The 24,381-nt window shown below is 40.9% G+C and overlaps 1 protein-coding gene across 3 annotated transcripts in view; it reads right to left on the bottom strand.

The window, feature by feature from the left end:
• The window catches only part of disc1 (DISC1 scaffold protein), a 42,438-nt gene that overhangs the window by 7,307 nt on the left and 10,750 nt on the right, over positions 1 to 24,381 (bottom strand). For all 3 annotated transcript variants that reach the window (XM_072391286.1, XM_072391285.1, XM_072391287.1), the window contains exons 6-12: positions 24,014 to 24,246; positions 20,061 to 20,115; positions 18,261 to 18,363; positions 17,898 to 18,086; positions 9,909 to 9,969; positions 3,349 to 3,592; positions 727 to 771 (exon numbers count right to left, since the gene is read on the bottom strand). In XM_072391286.1, coding sequence (XP_072247387.1) covers positions 727 to 771; positions 3,349 to 3,592; positions 9,909 to 9,969; positions 17,898 to 18,086; positions 18,261 to 18,363; positions 20,061 to 20,115; positions 24,014 to 24,246 — 930 coding nt within the window. The remainder of the gene's footprint in view (positions 1 to 726; positions 772 to 3,348; positions 3,593 to 9,908; positions 9,970 to 17,897; positions 18,087 to 18,260; positions 18,364 to 20,060; positions 20,116 to 24,013; positions 24,247 to 24,381) is intronic.

The following is a 24,381-nucleotide window of genomic DNA, read 5'->3' as shown; positions in this document are numbered from 1 at the left end:
TCATATCATTTGACTCAGTGATGCATTATACTTTACTGTGACTGAATCATTTTGTGTCAGCTAGTTTTTCTATCACCAATCAACAGGCTCCTAAGCATCTTGCATATCTTTAGAACAATGGGTCGTTGATCTCAGACTTTTCTTCCTGCTGTTGTTTCACTTTGGGGGCTAAGTGGATGTTGTTGTTAAAAGAAAGTTGGATCATTTTTGTAAAATTAGTTTAAAGAGTTTGCTGAAATTGTTATCCTTGGAATTTTCTTGTCTGGTGAATGGTCTTAAGGAGAGCGAACGTATGCAGATGAATTAAAACAGTGAAACCTGGTTCAAACTTGCATATTGTAGCAGACTTACATCAGCTTCCTCTGCTGCAAAAGCCAACATAGGAGGCTCATTTAACAAGTATGCAGTACGTGGCATTGCACAGTTTGCCTACTTGGTGTGAAGAAATGTGTGATTATAAATCAGGAAAGGGCTAAATGAAAAGTGCATGTTCAGCAAACATTCCCCTGGATAAATAAAGGCCTAAAAAGGCAAGCTTCAAACTAAGGACAGTCTGGGAAAGCAGCCAAGGTTTCTCATGTATATCGGTATTGATCTGAGAGAGAAAAAGTTGACAGGGGTCATGTTTAAGTTAAAGTCAACTATCAGCCCCTTCTGCCTCCCCCTCACCAACATACTTTATTCCCACTTCCCACAACATACAGTGAGACGGTTAGCATTACCAACCTCGGGGTGATTTTCCTCCATGCAGAACAAAAACTCCTCCAGCTTCTGCAACAAAAGGGAACATTTGTTGAGGTCACACAGTTGTAAACCTGCTCATGAATTATTAAAAATGCAATCAGGCTGTCTGCAAACTGTATGTGTGCTGCATCAACATATTGCAAAGAGGTCGTAATAATTCATCACCAACACAGACTTGAGGGAAGCACAATAACTGGCTCATCTGTGCCGCAGGTTTCCTTTGTTAGTATTCAAGGTATGTAATTGTACATTCCTTGCTAAGGAGGAAGGTAATTACTGTTCCACTTGGAGGCGAACATACTGTTTGTGGCTTCAGGGTAAGTTCATAAGACGGCCGAGTAGCAACAAATAATAATCAGCCGTTTTAATTAGTATTTTTAATTAAAAATGGCGGCGCGTTTTACAGCTGTAATCGCAGTGCACTCAGGTAAACACAGCCGACCATCAACAACACTTCATACTGCGTCTGGTAGTTTCAATTGATGCAATTTTGAAACACTCACACAAACTGGACTGCCATTCTGAACTCTACCCCGCAAACACGGTGAGAGAACAATATTGTGTGTTTTTTTCTATTTTAAATGGTTGCAGTAAAGGGGTAAAACCTCCAGCTTGATTAAAGGCAGAGGACCAAATGGTTACAAGGTTTACACCGCGAACAATAGTCCAGTTCGAACCTATTACAAACCGGAGATAGTTTTAAATAAATGCTTTCGTTTTCTAATTGAACTACTATTTTTACTGACATTTCTGTGATCAGATTGCTACATGACATGATGTCAAGTACAAGCACAAAGATTTGGATTTTTGTGATTCCCAATTTGAAAATGTAAAAAGGATATTCATGCTAGGTTGAGTATCACCTAACCAGGGCCGACAATTTCCCTAATGCTCTCTCTTTAAAACAAGACAAGGAAACGTGACAAAAAAACTGACTATCTTTCAAACGTTAAATGAGTGAAGTAGCCAAGGAGGAACGGCTGTAATGGTAAAATATTTTATTATTGCTACAAAACAACAGACACCAGGCACCATTTTAAAGATTAGTCATTCAATGTGAAAAAGTTTGCTGGCTAATTACATCCATCTCAAGGCAACATACAATCTATCACCTTCAGTTTTATTTATTATTTATTTATTAAGATTATCTGGCATCCCAGTGGAAAATAAGTACTCTGTTGCCTTAAGATGAAAACACCCACATCCTGTAAACTACTCTACAAATAAAAAAATTTAAAAAGTAAAGTTTAAACTTCAGGTTATAATCATGAAGGGTTTTGCAGCAAGCGATATCTCTCTCGACCGCTACAGATAAAAAACATGAGCACTGATTCTCTTTTCATTTAGTCTAAGAGGTTCACAGGTTTACACTAAAATGCAGCCACAAGAAATGTGCTACATTGAGTTCCCATTTTTATATATTTAAGGACAGAGAAATATATATGAAGGAGAATGAAGGGTTGACTGTCTCACCTTTTAGTTCTTGGAGACATGTTAGGAGGGGCCGGGCTTCAAGGGGAGAAAGAAAGAGAGAAACAAAGGAAGAGCAGAAAATGGTTGCATGCAGTTTGTAAAACCCAGTCAAAGCAAGGCTGGGACAGAAGACTTCAATGCAAAGAGTGTATTAATGGATGCACATAGCGGGTTTTGGAGAAAAGTTAGAAAAACTGCAAAAATTAGGAGGATTAAACAAGTTTGAGTTTAATGAATGCAAGTAGACATTCTGCCAACAGTGCCAGTAAAGATGGTTGACAAACATTTGCTTCTGGCCGCAGATCAGTAAATCCATACTGAGATGTGTAAATTAAAAAAGTCATGGCAAACATTTTGGCAAATCACAATCACAATGAGCCAAAATAACAAAATATAGTCTCCCAAAAACATGTCTGTCAAGTGGGCTATTTTTTTCATTGCTGGCTCTGTTGGCTTTGTTCTGATATCCGACGGGTCTATCAGACTACGTGGGTGGAGGAAAGTGTGAGAAGAGAAGAAAATGAGTCAGCCCAGAGGCACTGGACCTGAACTCACAGCAGGATAGATCAGCACAGAGAATTCACACTCACATGCATTCCCACTAAACGCATATAATCATGCAGAAACAGACTGAAATGTTGCGCTGTGTAGAATTAAACTCTTTGAGAAAGCCAAAGAGTTTCCAAATGGTTGCCTTCCTTACGCCCACATTCTCCTTGTTTAGAAATACCTTCAAGCTAACACGCTAATCGACTGGTGCTCAACTCACTGTGGCCGACAGAATTTTATACTCTCTTAGCAGCCTGAACTGAAAACGTTCTCTTCATTCAAGTGGTAATGCTGACCAAGCAGGCAGTCTTTATTTGAGGTCATGCTTCATACCACATTACAAAGAGTCAAGTACAAAATGCAGCCGAATCTGTAAACATGTGCTCCAGTTTGACCTTTCTGTGACATACATGGGTTATGTGTAGAAAGTACTTAAAACCTCAGCGCATCAAAGCCTCAGAAGGGAATAATTTATATTCAAAACAATCCACATTTCAGCTTCTCTCGTGCACACTAGCACGGACAGACAGGCATTTGGATGAATAATACATTGTGTGTCGTTAACGACACATTTACTGTTACCTTGGTGAACTCTGAGTTCTGTAAATTGGCCTCAGGACACCAGCGCCCTCCTAAAGCAGTCAGCATGGCGCAGTCTTCCTCGTCTTTGGTGCATGTCTGCGTTGGAGGATAAACTGCCGCAGTGGGAAGGTCCTCGATGTCTGCCCCAACACAGCTGGGGGTTCGCAACTGAAGACCTCGCAGAAAGAGATGACAGGCTTCCAGGTCGGCTTCCCAGACTCGCTCCAAGCCTGGACAACTACAGCTGGAGAGAGACAGGGACAAGTTTGGGACACAAAGCAAAACAATAATATAAGCCATACACAACAATAAATGCATACAATGTGCTGATTTAATATTGAGCAGAGTTAACACTCTCTACACCGTTATGCAATCTAAAGTAACACACAGAGATGACCAGCACTGTTTGTTAACCTTAACAGCATTCTTATCTGTTTTTCATTCGAAGATTTAATTGCACTTTAATAAAAATGTTGAATGAACTGCTTAATAAATCCAATCAGAGCTTTTGAACTCAGATCAGAACACTGTGAAAGTCACAGACTTCACGCTCAAAATAAAAAAAAATAAAAATATGGTGCTGCTTAATTATTTATCAAAGCTAATTCATCATTATAAAATAATTAAAAACTGAACAGAAAGTAAACTTAAGTAGAACTGATAATACCTCTCTGTTGTTCTCAGAATTTTCCTGCAGCCCTCAAATCCCTAATGACCTCTTCCTGCTCAGGGAGTGAATTTCTGAACAATTAATCTTGCTCTGATCCTTTTAGACTGAATGTATACACCTGTACATATGATAACATACAATGTGCTGCCAGGGTAATTACATGGGGGTAGTGATCAAGACACTGGAGAGCTTGCACGTATGTGTTGGTCTTTTAATAGAGGCACGTAAAGATTACCCATGCCTCCATCGTTACATTTAAAAGCCGTGCTGCATGTGTGGGCGCTGAGCACTGTCAACTTTAACCATGGAACAGTGCAACCACATTTTCAAACGAGCTCACATCAGTGCAACAAGTCACAATATAAAGAGAAACTACAATCAGACTCTCGTGCAACACGCTAATGGAGCACAGCAGCAATACAAGCACAGTAAATAACATCTTTAACGGCATCTCTACAGACTAAAGTGTGACAGAGGTGTAAGGAATATCCTTTCATTGATAAAATGTAATGAGAGTGAATGTCCCCGTGGCAGGCTGCCTTTTCACTCAAAGTGCAGCATCAGATACAGAAAAGTGAGTCTGGATGTGCATTATCTGTGAGCAAGACTTCACCAGAACAGGATGGTTATCCGTTATAAAATAGATTATTTGTTATAAACTCACAGAGTTTATAACAGTTTAACAGATAACAGTTTATCAGTCATCCTTGCAGCCTACAATGCTGCAAGCTCAGTGTATATAGAAAACCATTACAGCAGCTAAAACTGATCAAAAATTCAAATATCTACAATGTAATTTGTCACTTTTGGTCATTTTTTTCACTTTTTTTTGGTTAAACCTGTTACAAGAAGTTTTTTAAACAGTAATATTCACTCTTCGTGTTATTTCGTGGTTTGCTATAATGATTACAATACTGATGCTGAATTAAAAGGTCATTCTAGATTTTCAGAAAAGATTTTTCCATCTCTTTTCAAATCAAATACCCCTCCACTGACTCAGATTTGAGACCTTCTGACCTTTACAATATTCTTATTTATTTACCCTTCTATCTTAGTGACCTTTAGATAACAAATTATTCCCACATGAATGTGGTCCCAGGTGACATTTTAGGACTCGTATTCATTAATCTTGATAGAAATAAATTCTACCGCTAACACATTACCCACATGAAAAGACAAACAAAAATACTTTGACTCTACATCACAAATCATGACCAACTTTGTTTCCCAGAATACAATCCTGCACAGAAAAGAAACTTAAACTGACAGGATGCAGGAGAAAACATTCAGGTTGATACGAATGAGAAGCATCAAAAATCCTAAAGGAAAAAAAAGTCTTCTGCCTGTCTGTCTGAGGCAGTTTCCAACCCAGGAGGAGATTCTCTGTCACAAATGTTAATTCTCACGTTGAGGGATTCAAAATGATAAAAACACAACTATTTCATACTCCAAGCACAAATACGCTTACATATAAGCCTCTCAAATATATCAGCATTTCACCTACAGTGTGCTCTCATGCTGTGCAGCCAGATTTGAGAAAGTGCTCTTTCTCCATTATACATAAACAAATTCGAGAGCAAAATGCACCCGGACAGTATTGTTTAATCTCTCCCTCTGCTCCACCTCCCTCACACAGTGATGAGAGTCTCCCTCTGAAAATTGAATGCCACTTGTTTACCAGCCCATCTCCTGCCTGAAAAGGCTGCCAACCTCTGTACCCTGCCAATGCACGCCTCTCAGCCATTTTTTAACCTTCATTTGGCAGCAAGACAATAGAGAAATTGCTCGGCCCCGCCTGTCTGCCCTCGCCAACTCGCTACTCAGCACCACTGTTTCTGAATTGTGCCATAGCAGGGATGCACCCAATGAGCCATGCCATTGTCTCCTTTGAAGAGGAGAGGGACACACGTACACAGACATGAGAAGGGACACGTGTGTTAACTTCCACACACATGCTCATAAATCATTCTCTGCTGGGAGTCAGTGTTGCAGATTCAGAAATTTCTCTGAAAATGTCAAAGCTGGCATCGTCTGTCACAAAGGCTTCTCTTCAGTGACAGCCACAATTCATTACAAATAACTGGCAGTGACATCTGGGAGCTGTGCACTGAAAAGTCACACAACATGTCAGCGCCTAAGCATCCCTGTGATGGTGGCGTCCTGGTGCCCGTTGGTATGAACCTTTCACCTGGAGGTTAATTGGTGGCGATTGCTCGGTGTGGGCGTGCTGCGCCGCTGATGGCCCAGTAATGAAAACGAGAAGCAGGCAGACACGCTCCTTCTACAGTCACCCAGCTCTCCTGCATGACTGCTGACTGACAAGACTGCTCTTTCTCCAGAAGGCATTACATATGCGCATAGGCAGCTGCCGAGGTAAAACTATAAATACACTGTAACTGCAAAGAGAAGGGGCAGTGATTAGGTGCTGCAGGCAGGTTTGGTTGGACCACTTCAGAGTGAAAAAGCATATCGCAGTTTTGCATACTGTCTGGCCAACACTCTGATTTCTATCAAACACAATGTGTATTAACACACCCCCAACATTCAGTTGGTTAGGATTTTTTATGTAAATATCTGCGTAGCTTAATTACTTTCTACCCGTGAAATTCCAAGCCTAAATGCAAAAAACGCCCCAATATTTCTTTCCTCATGCTGAAGATAATCAAACGTCTTATGCTAAATGAGAATTCACACATTAGAAAGGAAAAGAGAGACGGTAATGGTTCACCTCAACTTTACCATCTCAAATAGCACCAGCTGTGTAGAGGTGTTAATAATATGTGAAAATACAAGATGGGGACTGCTGGAGGAGGTGTGATAGATGGCAGGAGAAGGTGGGTTCATAAGGTGGGTTGCCTGGGGAGGTTTATACAGTGCAGCAGCCAGCAACCATGTCTCAAGCAGATTTTTTTTTTAATGTACATTCAAGATTTTGTAAATTTCAAAAGGATAATGCAGCACATTTTCTCTGTTTTCTTTCTTTGATGCTCAAAACATATTCCCAGCTTCAATTAGGTGAACATGAGCATTTTAATAACTTCTGCACCAGTTGTTTTGTATCTATCCGTATGATAAATGACAATGTAATCTCTTCAGTGTGTAAAAGTAGGGCGAACACAGAAAGCGTTTCCTAATGAAACATCTACATAATATATTAAACAACTCTGTGGTGCTGCTAATTTTAATGGAAAAAATATATATATATTTATTTTTGTTCTGGTGACACACTTAGAGCATCTGCTCTATCATCCTGTTCTAGTCTTTAGCAAGGAAGAGATAATTGGTTTTTTCAACGCCATCCGTCGCCACGGAGACCAGGCATCTTACCACACTAATCTGCCACTCTCCTCGCTTCTCCTCTCCTGCTCTTCTTACCTCCCATCACCACGGCACTCCATCAATGATAATGTACATTAGAACTGACTGATAACATTTACAGTGGATGATGGACGCCCTGTCTCTGTGTGTGTATGTGTGGTAGTGGTTTATATGGGGAAAACTGCACATTCAATCAAGCCAGATACAATATGTGTCACTGTGCCTGGCGGGAGCTGGTGGAAGCTACTGGTGTTCACCTAAAATCAGAGCCGCATTTATGATTGGATGTGGCTTGCCTCTGGATATGAAGGCTGATCTAGGGTGTGTGAGCCATTCATTTGTCAGAGATTGTGATGACTGGGAAAATTAGCCCACAATTACTCAAGAAGGTGCCCTTTGATGTGATCCTTTCTTTAATGCTAATGTGCTAAGATAGATATGATCAACAGATTATAATCAGCTGCCCCTCCAGCAAAGTATCTATTGGAGAAACAAACACAGCATCAAAACACAGAGGCTCTGTTTGGATGGAGGTTGGGAAGTTAACATTTTCCTGAGGCAAAGTATGGGATTGTTACAGTTTATTTGTGTGTCTGCTTGTTAGTAAGCCTGAATTAGGGTGGCTACTGACTTTCTTAGGAAACCGGCTTTATGGATTTATAACAGGGTCACTCCAGGACTTTCAGAGTTTTTCCAAAGATCTCGAGCTTTCTAAGGAAATGTTTACACTCAGGATTACTCCATATAGTACTGCACAAATCATTCCCCCTATCCCTGTAGGAAAAGAACATCTTCACTGAATAATACTGGTTTCACCATGTTTGACTGGAGGGATCTTAATAATGAGGTGATGCTCTTTGCCTGGTTCTGGTAGACATGCTGGTGGAAATCATGTGCAGTTTTTTCAGTCTTTGTTTCATCAAATCAGAGGATTCTACTTGTGGTCTGAGAGTTGTTCAGCTCACAGTTCTCTTTTTTTGTGGATGTGGAATGGCTTTTATATGGGCACCCTACAAAAAAATAAATACCTTATCGGTGTTTTGTCAACCAATGGTCAGTCGGTCAGACAAATAGACAGATTATCCATCCATCCATTTTCTATGCCCACTTAATCCAACCGTAGGTTTGCTGGGGGGGGCAGGTCGCCAGTCCATCACAGGGACACATAAATGAGACAAAGGACCACACACGCTCACACTCACTCCTAAGGATCATTTTAGAGACACCAATTAACCCAACATGCATGCTTTTGGGCGGTGAAAGGAAGCCAGAGTACCCGGAGAGAAAGACAGAGATAAATTTATTTTAAATAAAAACTATGTAACAAAGTAATTCTATTTCAAATCAGGATTTTCTCCTAGTGCAAGTAATGAATGGTCAAGATGTGTACATTTGGCATATGTGATATGAAATAAAAGATAACAAAATACAAAATCGCTCAAATTAGGAGGCATATTTAAAAAAAGTTTTTTTTTATTTATTAACTTGTGTATTTTCCAAATTGTCAGTGTGACACATCCCACGATTCACGCTTCAGAACCCTTTGCATTTAAAACTGATGCAGCAGACCCCTGACTTGGGAGAGAGTGAGTTGTACTAACACTGTATTTGTGTGTGCTTTTTAGTCATTAATCTTTTTTTTTTTCAAACTTTTGATTGAAAAATTATACAAACACACCACAAAGTAACCATCTGCCTCGCTGACAGAAAAGGTCCAGAGGCATGCTTCCCTGCTGAGCACAAAGATCACAGCCATGTTGCTCCTTGACCACACGGACCTCCGCTCTGTGCAACCCTGTATGTCACTAATTCCTGGCTGCCATCCAAAGAGGTGACCCTGCCTCTCAAAGGATACCAGCAAGCTCCACAAACACACCCAATAAACAGAGATAAGCAGAGAAACAGGGTCTCTGATAAAAGGCTTTTCAAAAGCACGCCCAGTGGATGTGGGGTACATAAAAAACATTATAGGCCATTTTAATGTAGTACGAAAGGAAGCATAAACAGGTGCGTGGTTTCAAAAGGTGACTGGGTTCCACACCCTCGACATGAAAGTCAGTCACTCTGCTCATCAAAACTGTCAGGTGGTGCTGGGCAACAGCTTGTTATCCATACAAATGCTCTTACTAATTTAGAAAGGTAGAAGAGTCAAATAGAAACTATTCAAGACAAAAAGATTTAGTTTTGTCTTAAATGGTCTGCGTGGAGGAGGAAGGAAAGGCAGAAAATGAGCTGATATAGAGGTCTAAAAAACATACTGGTATAGAATATACACAAGAGGGTGAGAAGAGAAAGACAAATTATGCAGGTGAGAGACAGAATGAAATGTGAGAAAGGGGCTCTGGGAGACAACAGCCTAAGAAACAAAAAAAAAAAAAAAAGGTGCGAGTGCATGATGATGTGTGTGAGGTGATGTATTGAGGAGACGGTGATCTGGTTAGAGGACAACTGAGGTGAGAGGAAATTCCTTGGGGGCTGCTGCTCTGTTTATGTCTCCTTGTTTATTAGCCCTGTGGAACACTGAGACTTTGTGTCTGTGTTAAAAGAGCGAGGCAGCAGACAGCAGCCATACCTGTGTAATCTGTCCTCCAACAGCTCCATGTACTTGGTAGTGTTCTCCTTCAGCCGGCTTTCTGTGCGGAGAGAAAAGCAGGAGGAGAACAACAGATTGTTACTTGTACCTTAGTTTGCTACTTTTATTGCTCGTGATGTGGTATCCTAGCAACAAATTACAGCTCTGATGCTACTCACTTGTCATTAGCTATGTTATACATAGACTCTGTCGGAAAGGCAGTCATCATCCCACTTGGGGAAGGTGTTATGCAGAGAAACTGCAACAGTCCAGTGCAGCTCAGTACAGAGGACCAGCTGGCTCTTTCTTAACACAAACACACATTTGAGGAGGGCTTGTTCCCTGTGCTCTAAGAGGGGATAAAATTGTAGATGGCCTGAGGATAAAAGGGGATTTTATCATGGCGTAGATCCGTATAACTTGCCAGATTTTCTGGGGGGCATAAGTTGGATGGATAGCTTATGTTGCTTCCTGTGCCCTTCTGCCAGCAGTGAGCTGTGCCTGAGGAGGCAGACGGAGGTTGCTGAGCGCCATTCAGGGTGGAGGGGAGGGCAATCTGAGCACTGTTAATGAGCTCATGTATGAAACATGAGAATATGCCCTCCACAGCAGGAGATCCTTGAGCACAATAGGATGCACTTTTATCAAATTGCACCGCATATGTACTGTTAAGCCCAAAAATAATTCATACCCATGACAAATCTGTGAATTTTTACTCGAATAATAGATTACTCGGGGCTACATTTTATTAAAAAAATGTCATGTCCAAAATTATTCATAGCATCTTTCTGTAATCAGTCACAAAGCCCTTATTACCATCATTGCTAATATCTCTCCACATGGATTTTGGACTATTCTTATTCTGCATTGATCTCCAGATCTTTAGAGTTGGAAAGGTTTTCTTACCGGCACTCTGACCTGTAGCTCCCTCCGTGGTTTCAGCTCTGGACTCCACAGTGTTGAAATTGGTTTCTGTAAGCTATTTCTGGACCACGTTTATTAAACTTTTTTTTTTTAAACTACGCAGTACTGCCCAAAGCCCAATTTTCAGCCTGACAGTTTCCTCCACATTCAGAATGCAATATTTGACCATAACATGGCAAAGGTATGAATAAGTTTGCGTTTAACTGTAAATGCACACAGATAGCGCTACAAATACTCTCTCTCTTTGTACTGAAATACAGACACAGAAAGCTCAGCTCATAAATCTGCCCATTCCAACATCTTTACAACCGCAAAGCCAGTCAGAATCAGTGCTTTCTCACGCTCTGCTGCGGTGGTTCCTACCTCGAGGTCAGAGCACCCAAACAGGTCACGAGACAAACCGGAGAGGTCGCAAAATGATTAAGAGGCTTATTTTTCTAGGAAAATAAGTTATTTTCTAGGAAAATACTGGATTTGTTTATCCCTTCATGCTTGTAAAAACAGTCACATTTATCTGAGGAGAAGTCAACATGTTGGATAAGAAAGAGCAAGCTGGCTGTTTCCCCCATTTCTGGGCTTTATGTTCAACCAAGCCCGACTGCTGTTGTTACTGTAACTCCATATTTACTTTACTGACATGATATCAAACATTTCATCTGAAGACTAGTGTGAAACATTTCATCTGACTCTTGATACGAAAGCCAATAAGAGTATTTTCCATAAAGCCAAACTACTCTTCTAATTAAGCACACAGAATGTTCATAAGGTATGATCAAAGGTCACAAGAAGACGGTGCTTCATCTTAAGTAAAAAGAAGCCAAAAACGGTTGGATACTGCTTGAGAGTAATGCCATTCAGCTTGCTCACATTGACAAGAACTCACACAGAGACAAAGTCACCTAATTGGATGTTCTGAATCACTGAGATTTGAAATATAATTGTATCATCATCTTGATGATGGTTATTAGACAGCATCAGCTCGAGGATGTGACAGGCCTGGGGCCAGGCACAGCAGGAAGAAAAGGGAAATGTCTGAGACAAAGTGGCTGTGACACACTCTTCCACACAGCCACAGATTACTGCTGATACTCAGAAAGAACTGAGAAAGAGATAGTGCGGCTATTTATGAGGAGTGCATGAGCATGCCGCAAAAACAAACCTTCCTTAAAAGTTGTTTTCGTTCAAAGAAGCAAAATCCGCTCAGTCAGAAGAAAGAGGACAGCAACTGGAGTAGATATCATGTCAGGTGAGCAGATCTGGTGCAGGTGAACCAGACAGCTCACATACCACCCATCATCTAATTGCTATGTGAGAGCCTATCCTACCTGACAGAATATGTCTTGTCAACTTCCACTCATTCTGGCTCCATTAAGCAGCATATAAGTAGCTAGCCATTGAATAATGCATGTGGGCACTAAGTCAGACTTTAGATGGCACAAAGCACATAGATGTGAAATAAAAAAAGTAGGCCGTGGTTTGAATAAGAGCCTGATTCACAAAAAATAAGTGCAAGAAAATAGAAGCAGTCAGTATAAAGGCAGATTAAGATAGGAGACACAGACAGTACTGTTTACTTACCACTGTATTTCTGCCTGTGAACAGTCATACACAATCCTGTTACCATGCCAACCAGTGGCAAAACTAGTGAGCCTTTTCAGGCGTGACAGAGGAAAATAATCTTTTTAATAGAATGGGACAAAACATGAAGCAGCAGAGCCTCCTCCTGCGCTCAGTGGAACCAGAGCACCGGGTGATATTACCACTTCCTGTAAGTCTGCGGGAGGCTGCTGTCACTGGCAGGCCATGCAAGCTAAATCGGCACTAAAAAGCCCATAAAGGGAGGCGCTCTGTGGCTCCCTGATACATGCAGCAGTATCTTTGGTGTTGAAGGAACTTCACAAAGGCACTCACAGAGCCTGCATTGGAAATTCATGAGCTCAGCCTCCCATCACACCAGTGATCTCAGCGGGCGATAGACATCTCTGATTGCTGCCAAGGGCCCTGGCCAAAATCGAAGAGGCCACTCATTCATAACACAAACAGAGCTGAACTCCACTTAGGTCAAGGAAATAATGAATTTGTCAAATAAAGAAGTAATTGCTTCACCTAAATAGATGTTAAGTTAATAAACATGTAGACCGACAAGCAAATAACGGATCCCCATCACATAACTGATGCACAATTCCCAGTGGTGAGGTTATGAGCTTTGATGAGCCTGCAAGTTAATGATTACAAGGTGCATGGATTTGCCTCTGAAAATATGAGCATTCTAACTGCCCCCTAATTGAAAGTGAATAATGCTGTAATTTCTTCCCTGCTTTGTAACAACAAAAGCTTTCTCTGTCTGTGAGGCCTTCATGTTGTCAAACAAATTACAGGCGGCTCGGTGCTAACGCAGCACCATCGATATGTGAGTTATAAAAGCTTGTGCATAATAAGGCAGAAGAGAGATTGTGTGTCTTTGTAATCGAGCTGAAGGCACTGACTGTGATTAATGTGTTTAAGCTCGGCCTGGGCTGTCTGAGTGGGGCGGCACTGCAGGTTACACAAACGCACAGTCAGCACAGACAGACACCTTGTAGGAAGGTATGTGAGTGCAACAGCAGGAGAGCTAATGGAGGAAGAAGGACAGGCTGATGTAAGACAGACGCTCAATAACCCATGATGCTCCAGCAGTAGCTGACGCAGGAGAACATACTGGGGGGTTCTGCAAGAATGCACAACAAAGACAATTAATTTGACAAAAATTGGCTGTGCGTAGCAACTCTGTGCCTGAGTAGATATATATATCAGTCACGGGTACTGCATTTTTTTGGCAGAGATTTTAAGACATACAAACTGCCATTGTCATTCGAGTCAAACTCCAGTAAACAGACAGAATTCAAAATCCACCGCTGCGGGCTGCAAAACAGAATTTTCTATGAACATGGATCCATAAAAACTATGAAACACACCGAAATCTTCCCATGCTCACAATCTTGCTCCATTAATCTCACATGGTATTATATCCTCTAAGTAAATTCATTTTCCACCAAAACACATTTCTGAATTTAGCGCCTTCATCACCTGGGGAAGAATTTCATCAGGCTGTACTTAGACTTCAGCTTAGTGTAGGCTGAATGCAAATCCTGATATTCTAACTTCTTCACAATGACATTATGAACCAGTTTACACAGTTCCTTGGCATGCTTACCATCTTTGTTTAGTACTTAACATAGTTGGTAATTAACAGTAAACACAAAGTACAGATACTTTCAGATACTTGAACTAAAGTACTGTAAAATGGTTGGACAGTCCACTGGCTTTTCATGTGGTGGACTGACATTAACATTAACATGACTAATGCATCAAGAAGTAAGAAAAGAAGAAATATTTTTATTAAGCTTAACCTCCTTTTGAGTTGCAGCATGGATTTGCTGAAAAGAAAAATACCAATTTAGCCTGGATGTAGATTTATGTCCTCCTTTTGTTTTCTTATGAGAAGGGCTATGACACTCCTGTCAAATTCACAATGGGACCACATCCTCTCCAGAGCCAAAGGAAAAATTAATATTGCTCCAACTTCACAGACAACAACCAGGAAACATTCTCCCTGGTCCACTTGATCACTGCCTCTCAATCATTCAGATGCTCTTTAGGTAAAGAGCTATCACAGATTCCATCATGTACTCAACGTAAGCACCCTGAAAGTGGCAGAGTCATGAATAAATCATGCATGTCTTCACCTTCAGTACTGACACCGCAGTATGAGAAAATTGCAGTTGTTAAAGAACACAAAGTGACAGTGTTTTGATGTACACTTCAGCAGCTGGAATAGTACAGCTCAACTGAGTTTGGCCAGAGTTTGTGGAGGATTTTTGGTTTCAAAATTGTAGATCTTAGGTCCAGCAACCCCCACACACAAACACATAGGAAAAAAAACACATGAATTACAATGTGTTACAGTGCAGGTATGTGCAGCAGGAAACCATCACAGATAGCCAATTTACCTGACAGCGACACAATGTACTGCCAGCATACTAACAACAGCATTAAATAAGCATTTCCAGAACACTTGAATGAATCAAGAATCTACTCCGACGCTGCCCTCCCCACCCCTCTCATCTGAATGTCCTCACTCCTGGGGTCATTTACTCATCTTATTTAGCTCGTCAATTGTTTATTTGTAAAATTTAGCATTGCAAGAGCTCACCCTTAGGGACGAAATTATACTCCCAGCAGGGAATCAAACCTCCAGTTTGGTATTCATCACCACTCACGCCAGCAGTAATTAGGGACATAATGGCTCCCAGACCAAAGTGCCGCCACACCACACAGCACTCTGGGCGGAGACACTCAACAAACTAAAGCTGCTTGTTTCACTGAATGAATGTATGTGGTTAGACTTGGTCACTGGCTGAAAAATACAATGCTGCGAAGCTCGTGAAATGTCAAAAGGCCTTTTCAAGAGCAAACATATTGTTTTGTTGTCATAAGATGACACTGGTTTCACCAGTGATAGCTCGAAACCAAAAGGCTGGCCATTCTGATGTTGACAGTAATTTCTAATCCCCTCCAGCTAAAGAGTAGGAATGCGCTGTTTGCGGGCTATCAGTTACCAACCAGCGTGTGCCAACCCTCTTATTACCAAATAGGATGACAGTTTAATGAGCCCCTTTCTTGGTGTCTGCAACACATTGTGAAATTGAGCCTTCTGCCATATTGTGCACGCCCACTTGTGCATTTAATCAAGCTACACAACCAATCATTAACTCCCTGTCCTCTTTGTGATGATTCAACCACCTGACTTCCATTTCTTTGTTTAGCTGCAGCATTAGCATGTCACTGGTTTTCCTGCCTCTGTATTTCCTGAGAGCAGTGGCATTTTGTGTGAAGCATACACTGCGTTCAAGGCATGGAGGTGAACTTGAACTTGAACATGTCTTTGATGCTCGGTGGTCGCTTTTAGCAACAACGATCCCGGGAGATGAGTTTCATCAACAGGTTGAAAATGAGATGACGAACATTGGCTTTAAAGTCAAAGCATTTGGCTTCTGTTACAGTAATACAGATTTGTGGATTCTGAATTAACAAAAATATCAGGTTTTTGCATCATCATACATCTAATCAAAAACTGAATCAGCCTCAGCCAGGGAAATGAAATCCAACAATAAAATGGTGCCCCCTAGTGACAGGAAAGGGTGCAATCAAGTCTAAAACAATGGAACGCATGGCGATGTAGCTATAGACCTTAAGGCATTAAATACAACTGCATCTTAGATGGTATGCCTTGGAGTTGCAGCAGACACCAGATCCAAAGCTCCTGTCCTCAGTTTTTCACTACCTTCTTACCCTCTTCTCGCCTTGTGCTCCTGCCTCAGAGAGAAAAGTGACCTTTTCTATAAACTCCCTGTGACTGATGGACCACAGAAAGTAGCACTCCAGGTGGTGCCGTCAAACTCCATTTAGATCTCAGCCAGTGCCAGCACGCTAAATCAGTACCCTAAAAAGCAAGCCACTTCTTTATGCAGCGCTAAGGTCTAAGACCTGGATGCAGAGTGCCCAAACCCTGACACGTCATGTGTGCACTGAATGGCTTGAAGGTAACTCGCCTCTTCACACAATCTAAAGCTGATTTCCCCCCGCACTCTCTCACCACCAGCCCTCCTCTTAACAACTGCCAATCCTGCTGCTAACTCATTTAAAAGCAGAGTTCCCACTGACAGCAGATCACTTCCTCTTCATTTTAGAAAAAAGTCATTGATGTCCTCACAGTGAGTGGCAACATCAAGTGAGGACTGGTCTTTTAAAGAGTTTCATGACTCACATTCAAATTTAGATTTAAAAGAGGAAGAAAGACACCTTTCAAGTATGCAAAAAAAAAAAAAAAAAAAGTGGGGAGCTGAAATACCCCAGCAGCCTCTCTTTCAGGTTATGCACATTTAGTCATATTCATGTTTTAAAGAGCCCATTCCAAGCCACAAAGTTTTATAATCATCTATAACATGATTGCTCTTATTTTACACCCCATAATCATTTTTAGGAAAAAATAATAATTTAGCCACTTCTGGCAGAGGGGCAGAAACAGCAACTGTTATAAACTGTTATGAAGTAACAGCTTATGAAAGGCTCTGACCAGTCAGAGCAAAGACACTGTGTCCTGCGAATGATGGCAGTGGATCACTTGGGTCCCCTGATTCTTAATTAGAATGGAGAGTTTGGGAAATTAGCTGAACAACTTGAGTCCGTTGCTAAGTTCCTGGAGAGTTTCCTGGGATGTTTTTGCAGTGCGGTGGTGTAAACAGGTGTCCTGCTGGTGGAGGCCTTTGCCCTCAGGGAGCGCTGTCCATGGGGGAGATTGTGCTTGGTCTACAACCAAGTTTAGCTGGGTGGAGCATTTCAATGCGACTTTCATGTGAATGCCAGCAATCAAGGTTTCCCAGCAGAACCACTGCATTGCAATGAGATAATCAATACTATTTAACTGTCAGTGGTTTTAATGCAGTGTATGAGTGATGTAAAAACCATTATAATAAGTCCAAATAACCCATTATCTGTATTTACTCCAACTGTGTTTCTGAGAGTTTTAATATTCTGATAATGTGAGTCTCAGCTGTTTGGGCCTCAGCGAACCAGTCAGTGTATTACTAGCCAGCAGCAACAGACCACATCTCCTCACTGTTACAGCAGAGAGCAAAGCGTGGTATCTTCAGTTTACTTAGTACCATCATTTTCCGTATCCAGTACATATAAATGTACTGCAAACATTATTTTTTATGAAAGAAAAATACATTTACAACCATTTCTTTCATGCTGTTGATCTTATTTTCATGTTGCCATAAAGATGCAGCAACTGTGAGTAACTAAACATAACTAAAACGTTTTAAAAGGAAAAAAGAATAGTCCTTATATAAGCTGCATGGGCTAATAGTAAAATCTGAGTTGTATTGATTTTCTCATCAAATTCTTTGCAAGAAAGTGCACTTGTAATTATTTGTTGACCCTCTAAAGTAATAGAATAATTTGTTGATTTTAGTAAGATGAGATGACCCACAGGGGGGTATTGCTGGTCTCAGTCTAACTCACCATGCTGAGCCTCCCGGTGCTCCAGCTCCTGCCTGAGCTGCTGCCGCTGCTCCTTCATCCTGGCCAGCTCCTGGCTGCTCCCTGAGCTGAGGCTGTGCAGCCTCTTGGACAGAGCCTCCAGCCGGTCCCGCTCCAGGTACACCGCCTTCATCTCAGCTTTTAACTCCTTGGCGCTGCTGAAGTCATTACCTGCATCGTTGCACCACAGGAGGACATTAAGCTTCCACCTCCCATTAATGAGCTCCTTGGTCATTAATGCCGTAATTAAGTGAGGCTAATGGTGATCGATTCAAGTAAATGAGGTAAATAAAGGGTGTGTAATGTAGCAGGGATGTGTTGGGAAGGAGCTGAGAGGAAAGTTACCAGAGATAGCCGCCAGTTTGGCTTCATGTAGCGCCAAAAGCTGCGTTTCAGTCTCGCTGACTTTCCTCCTCAGGCTGCTTCCCAGCCGCTGACTCATGACCACCTGGGGATACGAAGGAGAAGAAGATGCAGAGGAGAGAGTTGAGGGAGAGCAGTAACTCGCAAAACCTTTGCAGACACATGGATCCCACCGGATGCATAGCTCATTTCTCATTCCGTTTTCATTTTCTTCATGACACTCATTGTTACAAGATCTTACGGGTTCATTTGTATCCTCTGCTCTTCCTGCTCTGACTACACAACTGAGCATCAACACTGATTTGTTACCTTGTCTATAACCTTTAAAAAGAACAAGAGTGACTCTCCTTTCATAGGCACCGACAGGAAAATGTGAAATCACCATAGAAGTTATCATTAGAAGGTCAGAGAGGAAAAGGCCCTGAATGTCACTGCCTGATGGAGATTGAGCACCATAGCTAAGGGCAGAATTCACAGCGGAGTTGCTGGCTTCACATGCAGCCTGTATGGCCCCCATCTGTTCCCACTCTGTCCTTTAAACCTCTGTTTTGTGTATATGCTTTGAGCATCAGACACAATACAATCCCCATGATGCCATACTTTCTTTAGAGGAACTGTTTTCACGGCTCCAAGGGATGTCTAGATGGAGATTTTTTTTTTTTTTTTTACTAAATTTCTTCTAGGATCTGACACAGTTTTGTGCTAAGGTTGTAAAATATATAGGCATTTCGGAGGCAGAACATCTCCAGGGAGTTATACTCCCACAGAAATTTGGCAAACAGGTTTGAATTTTTGTTTCATGCAATACATGAACTGGAAACAACTCTGGAGTGCTTTTCACAGTGCTGAAATTGAGACACCGCTGATTAAATTTCAAAACATCCGGCTAATTGTCAATTTTGATAAAGTCAGCATGGTGAGAGGGAGTTACTTTCATGCCGGCAATCATTTTGTCACAGCAGGTGTGGATGTTTCATTTAAGCAGTAAACTTTTCATTTCAACATGACAATGAAACTCTTGTGACTGTGATGAAAGCGTTTCTTGGCAAAACGCCACCACGCTCCTTTGGGGTGCAGTTTCAGCTTCAACCAGTTATTTGATGAGGGGTTTCTAAAGGACACTGTGACAGTAAAAAGGACTTTACTGTGGGATACGACCCCTGCTGTTCCTCTTTCTGTCCTTAAACCAATACTTACAACAGATTTCTGCTGGCTTTGGCTTTTTCCAGCTGCAGAAATTTATGTATATAGATCAGCATGAGGGAAGCATAAACCCCTGAGGAGCAGGAGGGAATGGCAGAAGCACAGCACATGCAGGGTAGGGGAAGCATATAAAGCCTTTCACCCATAAAAACACACCACTGACACACAAGAAAATGACCAAACTGAGTAGAATCCTAACACTGCTTATGCATTTGCTTATTTCTCATAATAAAGGCAGAAAAAAATCTGTCAATTAACCATAGTTTTTACTGGCTCTGCAATATTTTAAAGAGGATTTAGAATCCAGGTAGAGTTTATTCAAAATGACAACTCACGCTCATCTCTGACTCTTGCACGCAACTTACTGCCTTGTCAGGTAGAATTGAGTACATGCATACAGACACTGACATTTGGTATGCGTTTAAGCTCACTGAAACTGGCACATGACACATACTAGTAGTCTTGTTTTTTTTACATATTACTCATTGGATTTCCATTCACAGTCAGTCAATGTTTGCATGCAATGGAGAGCCTGAGCTGTTAGAGAAAATAAATCAGGTGACAGGAGCAGTGGCTTACTTTAGCAGTAGCTTCTTTGATGGACAGATTCAGTGCTTGTTCTTGTTCCTGGAGTCTGCAAAACATAGAAAGTCATTATTTCGTTAAGAAATTGTCAGGGGGCCCAAAAAGGGATTAAAGGTGCACCTGTTTATTCAGGCATTTACCAAGCCGAATGGTTTGCCAGCTATCAAGAGAGGATAATTTTAGTTGAAGGGGACTATGTATGCAAAAATACCTTTTTGATTGCTTGTGAACACAAATCTGTGTTCCCTGTCTATGACTTTGTTGACAAGTGAACTAAAACGAGTACCAGATGATTACATAAAGCAAAACAGCTAATTGCGTGACGGTAAACCTCACATAAGCCCCATAAACTAGTTGTTACCCCTAAATTAACCAAAAACATTGTTGACTCAGGTCTCCAACTTGAGAGTTTTTGACTCCAAATGTGAAACTTGAACTCTGCAATATCATATCAGGTCTTTTCTTCCATGCTTGCACACAATATCTGCCTGAATTTTCACACCCAGCTAAACATTGTAAGCCTTGTCCTCTTTGAGGATTAGTTTTTACTGCTAAATACCAGGATTTGATTTCTCCTTATTCAATCCAGTCCATAATTGCAAGCTCTTTTAAAGATGCCATGATGTGCAAAATGTACTTTTTCGTTGTTTTGTTGACAAATTTTACATCTCCAGTGGGAAAAGATCAAATACCGTCCTCTTGTTTCTTTCCTTTGTCAACACCTTAGAAAGTGCATCTTTAAATCAGTCCTTCAGGTTTGCAGCCAGATGTGTCATCAAAGCCAAAAACCCTCATTGTGAAGGGCGAACAGGAATACGCGATAGAGCTGACCTTTTATATTCTAAGAAAGCAGCTGCTTTGTCATCCACCATTCTTATTTCCTTTCAAGAGCTGCTGCTGTTTACTCTCTAAAATCCCTCAGCTACAAGTGAAATTTGTCATATGAGGTTTTCTTGGCTGAGCAAACACAAGCATGCACTTTATTTATGCCAATAACTCCAAAACAATTAAAAAAAAAACCCTTGTGTAACATTTGCATTTGTTGCTAGCATCTGTTTGTGCGCTGTTCTTACATGTATTATAATTAAGAACAAGCTAACCCCAAGAAAGTACTTCTTTATTTTTTACATATTTTTCTTTTATTTGAACAAGTGCTGTATAAGACAGTGACTGAATCACAGCCCAACACTTTAACCTGCCATATTTTAACCAGCCATTTTAGAAATTGCTGCACTGTGTCATTTCCGAAGTCATATTGAGTTTACTTGAATAATGGCAACCTGTAAAGGAGCTTCCATGATACCATTAACAGAAAACATAGATTTATACACAGCAGGTCTATATTTTTTCATTAACTGGTCCATTTCACTAAACTGTCTACTTGATTACTTCAAATATGAAGGGCAAATATCATATTAGTGATGATACTGCTGCACTTGTATGCAAACATGCAAACAGAGCTAACTATTAAGGTCACATTATATGGTTACAGAGGAATAAATCAATTAGAAGATGGGAAAAAGGAGCATAAAATCCATTATGTGTGACACAGTCACCTTGAGGTAGTCCCAGCCGTCTCACTTCACAAAAATCAGTACGCCCTTTACATGTTATTCAAGCTGATGTTCAAGAAGAGTCAGAGTAAACTGATGTCTTTGATCATTAGTGTTACTGCGCCTCTGTTTTGTAGGGACACACCTAACCTAGATTAAGTGAATTTCTTTAATTCAGAGCTATTAAGCGAAACTGACATGGAAAAGGAGAAGCCTGGTTTATCTGGACATGGAACTGAAAACACAATCATCGTGATGACCACAGATGTGGAGCAGAATACCCAATCAGAAGTCGCAATTTCGCTCAGCAGCGGGAATAAATGTGTTCCAGTTGGGGTGAGAGTATGTCAGATATCAAATTATGCCAGTGATATTTATATGTCTTTCTAACGAGCATCAAGACTGAGAGGCTTTCCACCGGGCTCCCTCGCAAGCTATTAACTTCAGAGGATATGATGCAAAGTAATCATTAGCATCTGAGAAAAACCATTAAAATTCAAAGTAGGTTCAAGCAGGTGTTAGAGAAGAGGATTGAAGATACAAGGGAGGGTAGGAATAAAGAAAGGGTACTTGAGGCTGCTTGATTCATCCCTACCTGAAAACTCAAAAATAATAGAACATTTTTTTAAGTCTTCATATTGCATTTATTTGTCAGGGGGCCCTTGTTTATAGAGACAATAAATGATTTCAGCCTCTTGAGGGAAAAAAGCATGATGTAATCAAAAAGCTGCGTGTGCATCCCCTCATTGAGAATGAGAATTTTTAGCTGCTAGCTGAGATGATGTTTCATATCCAATATGGGATGCTGGATTTATTTTAGCATTGTTTGATTTAGTTTGCTGGTAATTCAGGTAAAATATGATGATGGGATATCAGCTGTACTATCTTTGCACTAAACACAAACAATTCCTGCCGTCACATTGTATGAAATGCTACTCTGCCAGAAGACAGATGAAGCTGGGAAGCGTGATTCAGTAAAACTAAAAGAACCTAAATAAGCTAGTTCAAATGTAAGACAGGACATGTCAAAAGACAAAAACCTTCAAGGATAGATGGTGGTTGTGGCGTCAGTGGCATTCAAGGCACTTTAGCAGCCCCACCTGGAGAATAACTACACTGCAGGAGCTCTCACCTGAGAAAGGAATCCATCTGACAAGAAGCAGATTTAGGAGGTCGTTTGCACTCTGTTCTTAATTTTTCTTTTTTAAACTACCATTCTTTTAACTACCAATAATCACACTCAAAAACTTTCACTTAAAAGAAAACCTTCCTCTTCGTTCAAAGTTATTGACTTTCTCTGGCTGTCAGAAGAGGAAACAACTTTGTGGCTCACATGAAGGATTCAGTGATTCCTCGATATGTCAGTGTCAGTGCTTGTTTTTGTCATCCCTGACCTAGAATCCTTGTGAGCAAATACGATGACGATTGATTTGTGCGTCGCATAGGAGCTGCAATGTATATAAATACATATGTGCTATAAATAAAGGTCAATAATTGGGCTCAACAAATCTAATTTCAGGTTTAGCGACCAAAGGTGCTGAAATGCAACAACGTACACATCTACTGCAGTGAAGTCTTTTCTTTTTATGGCAATTTAAACTTGTTAAAACTCTTGTTACCCGTTACTTAGTTAGTAATTATATATTTACACAGACACACACACAAAGAAAAAATTAACTGAATGAAAATGTCACAGTTGAAGGAAAAAACTGTTCAGAATGAGCTGCGCCTCAACAAGTTAGAAGATTAACGTCCTGATTTTGGGTTCATATATCAGAAACAATAATCTTTGACTGTATGATAATGAAATGGGACCGGTTTTTGCACTGAATATTGAAACAACATTGTGCAGGATTTTCACACTGTGGTATTACTAAAGGATGATTACACTTTCTCCACTGCTGGTAACCAACATGAAAAACCAACACACTGACAAGTCTAATACAAAATGTAGAAGGTCTGAACACACACTCATTTTCATTGCCCACATACATTTTGAATCTTCTGCAACAATTCTGGACTGCGAATGGCAGAAGCCTATAAACTTGTATGGTGGACGGTGAAAGTAATATGCCGAAAGACCCGCAGTGAATGCTTTGGAGCATGCAAAAACATTTGTTTTTTTCAAGAACCAGGTCTGATTTACAAGCTACCTGGAGCTTTGGCATGGAGCTAATATCTCTTTAAAAATGGCTTATTTGAATCATAAGATGCCTAATGCAGTCACTCAAACCGTAATAAGCATCTAGACCAATATAGCCCTTCTGTTCTTTTAACATTTTTGTGTGCTTGGACCCCAAACCTGGTCAGATCCAGTTATGTAACATTTACATAAACAATTCATTTTCTGAGAGGAGAAGAGGGTGAAATGTTCTGCACATATGTGACACTGACCTGAGTATGGAGGATGGAGGGGAGACAGAGATCTGTGTGCGGTTTTCTGACGTGACGAGGTCCTGCAGGGTTCGGCTCATGTCCCGGAGTTGGGCCATGGAGCAGCTCCTCACCACGGAGCCCTCTAGCTCCTCAGCCTCCACCTGCTGCTCTTCCTGCTGGATCTGTTGCTCCAGGCATCGACTGCGATCCTTCAGCTCCCCCAGCCTCTGCTGAAGCTCTGCGATTTCCCCCTGGTTTCAGGTTTCACATGGATCATTGTCAGCATTATTCTCATCTGAATTAGTTTAATTTGTAGTTTTTCTATAGTAAATAGTTTTTACATAGTTTTTCAACAGTACAAAAAAAAAATCTATGTTTTTGTGGAG

Source organism: Leuresthes tenuis, unplaced genomic scaffold, assembly GCF_036924035.1.
Source record: "Leuresthes tenuis unplaced genomic scaffold, fLeuTen1.0.hap1 SCAF_8, whole genome shotgun sequence".
Taxonomy (NCBI): domain Eukaryota; kingdom Metazoa; phylum Chordata; class Actinopteri; order Atheriniformes; family Atherinopsidae; genus Leuresthes; species Leuresthes tenuis.
Note: the sequence above shows the minus strand (reverse complement) of the source record. Positions and strands in the feature narration are given on the sequence as shown.